Source organism: Calidris pugnax, unplaced genomic scaffold, assembly GCF_001431845.1.
Source record: "Calidris pugnax isolate Ruff unplaced genomic scaffold, ASM143184v1 scaffold56, whole genome shotgun sequence".
NCBI lineage: Eukaryota > Metazoa > Chordata > Aves > Charadriiformes > Scolopacidae > Calidris > Calidris pugnax.
Genome location: NW_015090839.1, coordinates 9,744,913 through 9,753,661, shown reverse-complemented (window position 1 = coordinate 9,753,661; position 8,749 = coordinate 9,744,913). Strand labels below are relative to the sequence as shown.

Here is an 8,749-nt window from a genome sequence, read left to right as displayed (position 1 = left end):
ATAAACAGCCTCCGATAATGTATCCTCAAGTCCACAGAGTTTTCCAACAGGAAAATCTACCAATTATCTTCTGGCAAATACAGCATTTCTAAATTAGGGAAGGTTCTTGATCAGGGCTTTTTACACCCTTTTTCAGATGTATTTGATATTTACGCAGACAAGATACTAGACTACAATGACCACTCATCTGCTTAAAACAGTTCCTGCAGTAAAAAGTAAGCAGGAAGTCTGTTATATCAACCATAACCTAAACACTAAATGTATTATTAAACTATTTAGATCTTTCCATTCAGGTTCTTAGTGCAAGATGCCCTTTGGGTCTTACTTACAAAAGAGAAGTAAACCAGTCCTTTCGTAAGTTGAGCTGTTTTTGCTAAATGAAAACATTTATTTCAGCACTATCATTCTTTCCCCATCACCAGTACTACAGCTCTTCTGTTCTACAAAACAAAAAACAAATATAAGTTTTAGCATGTTATACCCCACAGTAAATAAAGACTGTATTAGAGATTATTGTCAATATTCAATATTCAATAAATGAAACCTCGCTACAGCATTTGATCCACTATGCATTAGTGAACTAAGTTGACCGTTAAGATTTCAATTAAGGAAAATAAGCAAATATTTTTGGTTTTACCATTTCAATTTTAATACAGTTCAAAAAAAAAAAAAAGTAAATGTTATGCATGGCAATGTTTATTAAACAATCACATTTCATTTAAGCATTAAAATGCAGCAGTCTGGAAAAGCTGCCAGAAACAATGTTTGGCTTCAGAAAAGGCGATTATGAAATTACTTCCAATAAAATTCAAATACTCTCTTGTCTGTTGATTAGTTGAATGCTTTAGACTGGAAGGAACAAAAAGTGCAAATCAGCTGAATGTTACTTTCAAAAGTAAAGTCTTAGTGTCCTACAAGCGGTTACTGAAAGGCCTCACCTTAATCTTCATGATAAAGGACAAAATTCTCCAATTTCTATACAATTATAACTTACTGTAACATTTCAAGCAACGTAACATTATTAATAAAACAAAATTAATTTCAGAATATAACTGCAGTATTCTGCCTACCATGAGCACCTTTTTTTCCTTTCCTTTTTTGTTTTTCTTTTAAAATCTAATTCGCTTGACATGAGATGGGATGAGATACATTCTCACTGCAAAACTGGAAACTTACATGGAACAATACAGTTACAACCACTTATAGGAACATGTTCCAGCTTATATATCTAAATATACTACTTTTACATGAAAATCTCTGATTCATAATGTGGTATTCCATTTCCACCCCACAGTGTAACTAAATGTTGACCTGCAGCTTAGCCTTTTGCAAAAAGACCGCCCTGCTGCACACCATTGATTACTGGAGGACTTGTAAATAAATGGACAAAGGTTAACAGATAACATTTGACATATGGACAAATCTTAAGCATTTAGAAATTATTTTTAAAATATATATATATTTTTTTTAAATCCCAACACAATGATTCAGTGGCAATTTGAAATAAAAACAGATTAGCTTTCTGGTTCCTAAATCACTTGAGAATCACTTCATAGACTGACAGTGAAAACCAGTGTGATTATCGCCTTATAAAGGCTCTAAGAAGACACTAGCAATTTTCAATTTGTTCTTGTAAAAATCTTTAAAAATATTGTGGAAACATGTTCTTATATGTGGGTGCTGCTGCTTGAAACCGAACAGTTGGATGACATCCAGACAACTATTACAATTTTCCAAAAGCAAAGCAGCTTATAAGCATAATAAACAAAAGGTCATTTTGCTAAAATTTAGACCTAATTTAGTAATTTGTAGAATGACACTTTCAAACTGTGCAACACAAAATAATGTAGCCAACAGTAACATACAGGTACACCATTTAATATTTATTATATGCATTTTATATACATTATTTTTCAACAGCTGTACTTTTGCTATGTGGTACAATCTTAAAAATTTGCTGATTCATAGTTTGTAAAACAGAAACCTTACAAAACTCATCAAAACTCGCAAACTGATCAGAAAAGTTTTGTGGAAGACTAGAAAAAATACTTTATTGTATTAATCATGCATTACACAAACAAAATCTTTAGTTACACCATAAACTGAAGCACATCTGAAAATAAAATAAAAGCAGGGAATAACTAGTCAAAACACAGCAGATTTATGAATCTTGAATCAACTACTTTTGTATTCTATTTGAAACGCAAATAAAAATATTTTTCACTCCAAAAGTTCTGAAACAAATTGGTTTTTGGAATCAACTCCACTCCAGGTACTTAACCAGAGGAAAAAAGAAAATCTTGGTTTGCAACTTTAGAATTATCAAATGTCCCATTTTCTCATCTATTTTAGACTGTTCAAAGAGTGCCATAATAGATATACAGGGCCCTTTAACACACTACATAAAAGGATATAAAGACCAACAAAAAGTGAAATAAATAACAATAGGCCATTAGCAAGATGGGTAATCCTTGATAAATAAACTCGTAAATACAGTAAGATGTACAAAATATCACATAGTGATAGGATGCCAAGATTAATTTTTTTTTTTTTAAAGAGTTCATTTGGGGGTGTTAACCCCTCTGTGTTTCATTTGAACACATTTTACAGTCCTTTATTTATGAAGACAGTTATGCGATGATGATGAATTAGCATCCTTATGCAAGGACTTAGCTGAGCTGGATTAGGCAAAAGAAGGGAAGAGTGTGGTTACACGGCAGCGGGTCAGTGAGATCTCTGTGTTTTAGGGTTCTATAATGCAGAAAAACATTATCAATACAATCTTGAGCACTGTTGTGACAGGCTAAATATATAAAAAGACTTATAAAAACTAGAATTTTATCCAAACATTTTGTGCAACTAATGCTAAAATATTTTAAGTTAAATTTCCTTTTCTTTAAAGCAAAATAAAAGTTTAAAAGGGGAATCTGTGGCATTCAACTGATAAACAGAAGATTACTAAGAGATGAAAAGAAAGCTACTCTTGGAGCTCACTTCCCCCCACAAGAGCACCACATTCCTAACCCTAAGGCAGCACACAGAGTCCAAAATAAAAGTCTTTTGTAAGATCAGACTCCACGTTTGCTTAAAGACACCTAAAGAACAGACATACGCTCAGTTCATATCCAGTCAAGGCTACAAATACTGGTTTCTTTTTTGTATTTCTCCCCACCCCCCCAAATACAGTAATTACAGTTAAATGGATGAGCCTGACATTGTTCAAGATACGGTGACTTTTCACCAACTTATACCACATAAGAGCCTCCACCCAGGCAGATCAGATGTAGTGTCTTATTGGTAACCTTATCATTGATGGCAGTGACGCATTCCCTCTTTTTTGTCCAAACAGACCTGCTGTTATGATGCAGGTTTGTTCTGCTGTGTCACACAAACACCTTGGCAAGGGCATCAGCTCCTGCACTGGCAATATACGCTTTTGACGGATGAAATGCTACATCATAAATTGATTCATCCAGCTTTTTCCTATGAGCTGTTATTTCTTGCACACATGTCTTGCTGTCCAAATTCCATAACCTAATGGAACAATCATGGCCTGTTTAGGAAACAAAATAAAAAAAGACAAAAGACAGAATTGTCAGACACTTAAGTGCATCATAAATGCAAAATTTATAGAGCATACAGAATATGAAAAAAAGACTTACTTCCAGACATTAAATAGATTCCATTAGGATCTACAGCTAGACTTGTGACAGCATCCAAGTGAGCAACCATAGAATGGATCATTTTACCTAAAAGCAAAATAAACAGTGAATTTCCTGGGAAGTATTGTTTCTTTTAAACATAACATTCCCATTAAATGCAATACAGAATGACACACTTATTTAGACTCTAATAATATTTGAATGATACAATTCCATCAGAAATTATTAAGTTTCAATTGCAGACTTGCATAAGCATGTGGGTAAATGACACAACTCTGAAAAAAGCATTTCCATTATAAGCACTCCTTTTATCCACCTGGCATCTTCAGTAATGACAATGACATGGTAGTAATGACAATGAAGACCAATCCTAAAATGACTGGGTGAGAACCTAAATTTTTAGTCCTTTACGTGTCCTAATGCCTGCTTCCAGTAGGACAAAGTGCTGATGAAGCTTTGTAAAAAGTGACTTCCTGAGTCATACCAAAGGTCCATCTAACTCTGTCAATGCTAGGAGTGAGGCTATTGGTGATAAACCAGGGAAGAAAATAAAAACACGGCAACTATAAAAGTGATGCCTGCCCAGAATACTTTCGAGCTTCTAATAGTTAACTGTTCAGTCATGTCACAAACCGGAGGTGTTATCTCTGCATTCAACTACTTTTAATGCATTTCTTTCCAGTGACCTCCATTCCTGGACTCTTAATATTAATGTATCTTTCAGCATCTCATGATGCTTTATGGAAGGAGTTCCAAAATTTTTAACTGCATGCAAGAACAGCCACCTCCTCCTGTTTTGAACCTGTCACCTGTTGGGGGTTATCAACTGAACCTTAGTTCATGTATTGGAAAAGAAAGCAAATGAATCCCTATCAATCATCTTTGCCCAGTTTTGTGTCTTCCTGAAGAATCTCAGCCTATTTAGTTTCTAAGATTCTTCCTCATTAAGCTAAAAGCTACTCAAGATCTCTGATCAATTTTAAACCATTCTCTGAACCATTTTAATTTGGCCATATCCCTTTTGAGATAAGGGAGACTGGAGAAACATTAAGTATGTATGTGGATACACCAAAATCCATACAAAAGTATTAACAATGACCCTGTTGTTAATTCCTTTCCTTCCTCCTAACAATCCTTTGCTGTTCTGACTGCTAAGCAACAAACTAACATTTTCATCCAACCTCTTCTTGTAAATCCAAGGTTTTATCTTGAGTAAGAACAGTCAGCCTATTGAGTATTATTTTATATGATAAAGGTTTTTGTTCCTTACATGTATCGTTTCATATTTATCCACATGGAATTTAATTTGACTGCTCTTAAGTCTATTAAGATCTTCAGTTCTTCCTCATCAGACTTCATCTTTAACACCCTGAATTAATGAATGTCAGTAAACTCTCAGCATAGTCCCCTATCCAGGTGATTTATATTACGTTGAACTACTGCTGATCCCTCCAGGACCTGGTAATTTTTTATTTCACAAAATGACTATTTACTTCTACATTCTGTTTCCTATCTTTCACCCAATTATTTGTTCATGGAAGATTCTTCTCCTTATACTGCATCTTTACTTCTTTAAAATAACAAATTTCAATTTCAGGACAATCATTGCAACACATTTAATGCCCACAGTTCAAAAACATACATTTAGGGAAGGTGAAAGGGTGAGAAAACGTCTAGCTTTTTGCCTTTAAAACAAAAAAAAAACCAAAACCACAATCCCTGACTGGGCCCAAACCAAACCTACTTGAAACAGGGAGTTTGCACATATGCTTAAAGTCAGCTTATGCTGATATTTGGTTTTTTTCTTCCAGCTTTAGAAGGATAACATGCAGGAAGCAACTGAATAATTTGACAAACAGTAAGTTTATGTTTGTTCTTAAAATTATTCCAACCTTTTTGTCATGACAGACTGTGAAGATAGGAAGAAAATAGCAGACATATTCTATAAATTAGCTAACTTAAGAGGACCTTCTTGTCCCTCACAACTATCTCTGCAGGTTTTGACAGTTATTTTCTGACTGCTGAAATCACAACTGTAATGAGTAACACTGTTTCAGAGAAAAGGTACTAAAGAGGTTTAATCTCAGAAATACTTTTGTGTAAAACGGCATCACTAGTAAGTTTTCTACAAATGGGTTCTCATTATTTCCATCCAGATTTACTTTAAACAAACTCATACATACAAATTAGGTTATCTTCATCCTTACCCGTTTTGTTGTCAAAAAATTTGATGTGTCTATCTTCATGTGCTGTAATAGTTACAGGAAGCGTGGGATGACTTACTACCTTGTTAATATGATTATTTGATTGTACACCTGAAAATAAAATAAAATAAAAATATTCATCTGCCGTAAAGGAAAGGGTTACAGTTAAAATGAGAGTATTTTAGCATTATACTTCAGCTGACTATACAATCTAATATTATATAAATAAAATTAGTAACATTTTAGGAAGAGCATCAGTGAATCTCGTAAGAAATAACAGCTTCTTGCTTTACAGGATGGGGCTAGGCCAGGTAGACTCCAGCCACTGTACTGTAAGATTAAAGCTGCACAAGTGTTTTATTGTATTTATTCTTGGAAGCGCAAGCAACTAACCAAGCAAGTACTGCAGGGCAGCACTAACCCAGTAGAAACAAACTGTAGCATCCATAATGTATGTTTAGCACACACCTCTTACACCTCCACATCAAAAAAGTGTTAGCTCAAAAAAAAAAAAAAGCCAAATAACCAAAGTCAACCCAACTTATTAGATTCTGCCAGATACACTTATATCTTACTTCAACTTAAAGAAACAATGAATGGTCTATAATCTTTTTAGAAGCTTTTAGAATGCTCTTTAAAAAACCACTTTTTTATTTTGATATGCCAGTGTTTTAAGCCTGATTCCCTTCATTTCTGTGTTTAATTTTTGTTGATTCCAATTAAGATTCCCTCTTGAAACCAGGAAAGGTATTTCTCGAATTGGTGATGTTCTTTCTCACTATTAATGTCAGTTTTTGCACAAGCTATCTAGAATATAGCTTTTACACAGTTTTGTAACCTGTGGTGAAATCTTTATTATAAGCTACTTAACACTGTAAGTATAATCACTAAGTAAACTAGACTACTTGGAGGGGAGAAGGAAGTTCTCCCCTTGCATTATTCTTTTAGATCTCATTTCATAGAAAGGAGTGACCAGACACTGGAGGCTTTCCTTATGGAACACTTTCATATGTTCAAGAAAAGAAGGCTCCTCTATCTAGAGTTTCATCAGGCATCAGTGTCTGTTCCAAGCATCTTTAAACATCCAACCAGCTTTCAAATTGCATGCTGCAGGACAGCAGCAAAATTTTTTCATTTACTTCACCATATAATAAAACTTGGATAAAGATACCTCATCCAAGATGGATATTTAATAAAAAAGAGCTTTACTTACCAGATTCTATTTGTGATGAAAGCATTACCACCGACTGGGATGTTTCTAAATCATAGATGACTGTGCTGCCAGTGTTAAAAGATGCCACCATATGAGCAGGGTCACAACCTATAAAGTCAACTGATGTAGGTATTCCATGCTCTAGAAAGAGAGAAAAGTATCTTTACAGAGATTGAAATGCTTTTAAAACTCTTGGCAGTTTAAACATTTAGTTTGTTTTATATTTATACATTAAAGAATAAATTAGCTTCTTTCTTCAGAGTAATGCTACAGCACCAGGATTACTTTATTAAAAGATCTTTTCCCTTTAGTCCTGTTAACTCCATTTAGGTAACGAGCCTGGATGAATCACTAGTTGTCTCATAATATATTTTCAAAACCACTGCAAAAACTTACCTTTCTCTCCATTGTAAGTGCAAATACAGGGCATTTTTTCTGGTGGGTTCCATAATCTAATAGTGCCATCTGCTGAACAAGACAGTAAGTGATTCTTTACACCGCTGTAAGCAAGACCCCAGACTGCATCTGTGTGAGCAATTAATGTGCCAGCTAGAACGTTTGGCTCTGGAAAAAAAGAGAAATGAAACCTCTTTAGGGAAGAAGCATTAAATATGTCTTTCTTGTACTTTAATATAAATTAAATTCCATTTAAAACTGTCATAGCCCTTTCTGTTTAAGCAACAGCTAGAATATTACACAGGAGGACATCTTGCACAACCACTGCCAGCTTTCTCAAAAACAAATAAGCAAAAAAGAAAAAAAGAAAAACAAACAAAAACCCCCACCAAACCAATCAACGCTCTATCCCCGCCCCCCCCTCCAGTAACTATGTCACTTTTTCCAAAATGATACACACTTGTTGCCACCTCCTCTCTGAGGCACTTGCTTCTTCCCTCCAAATTCACCATCTTAAAGACGCTTGGTCACATCCCTCCCTCTTTACAAGGTGCAAAACTACCTAAAAAAATCAGCTTTCTACTTAGACACTGATGCCTAACGCTGTTTTCACTCAGCATACTCTGCTGACACAGGGGCATGCTCTAAAACTTTCAAGCCCCCCAATAATTAGATCAAGATGATTTCTATTGTGGAACAGGGACACACATTCTTATTTTCTTCTTATCTTTTATAGAGGGGTTTTTAATCTATTCTCTACCAGGCCTTTAGAAATGAGAGAAAAAGATAAATGGAAAAGAATAAAGCCAGATAAATCACTAAAATTTAGTTTTGCAGGAAATTAAAAACAAGTTGGTCTTGCAACCCAAAACCCTGCTAACAATCTTTAGGGAGGAAAAACATCCTATTTGAGCGCTCTCTTTTAAAAATAATTTGAGATAGTTCTGTCTGAGGCCCACGAAAATTATACCAACAAATCCTACCTGCATGAACAAATCAGATCATTTTTAGAGATTAGACTAGATCGAATAAATTTTTAGCAGAGAGGCACAATTTGATTTATATATTGGTTTTAAGGGACAGGGTGTAGCGGTCTTCCTAAATCAGTGCAAGATAGCACTGCTTCCCACCCCTCACCATCTCACTGCCACAGATGATGCAGCCTGATGTATTAGCTCCCTCATTACACTGACACAGGGGAGGAGGGAGAAATCTTGACTCGGTTCATTCAAGCTTCAGTCAATCACAGAACTGCATCCTTAGAACTACACTAA

General features: G+C 34.8%; 1 protein-coding gene across 6 annotated transcripts in view; it reads right to left on the bottom strand.

The window, feature by feature from the left end:
- Nucleotides 1-637: 637 nt before the first annotated feature.
- Nucleotides 638-8,749, bottom strand: part of STRN3 (striatin 3) — a 45,659-nt gene continuing 37,547 nt past the window's right edge. For 5 of the 6 annotated variants that reach the window (XM_014941686.1, XM_014941690.1, XM_014941689.1 and 2 more), the window contains 5 exons: nucleotides 7,476-7,643; nucleotides 7,080-7,220; nucleotides 5,870-5,977; nucleotides 3,663-3,749; nucleotides 638-3,553 (listed from right to left, as the gene is read on the bottom strand). In XM_014941686.1, the coding sequence (XP_014797172.1) occupies nucleotides 3,384-3,553; nucleotides 3,663-3,749; nucleotides 5,870-5,977; nucleotides 7,080-7,220; nucleotides 7,476-7,643 (674 nt within the window). In that variant the 3' untranslated portion in view covers nucleotides 638-3,383. The remainder of the gene's footprint in view (nucleotides 3,554-3,662; nucleotides 3,750-5,869; nucleotides 5,978-7,079; nucleotides 7,221-7,475; nucleotides 7,644-8,749) is intronic. The other variant, XM_014941687.1, reaches the window with a different exon arrangement.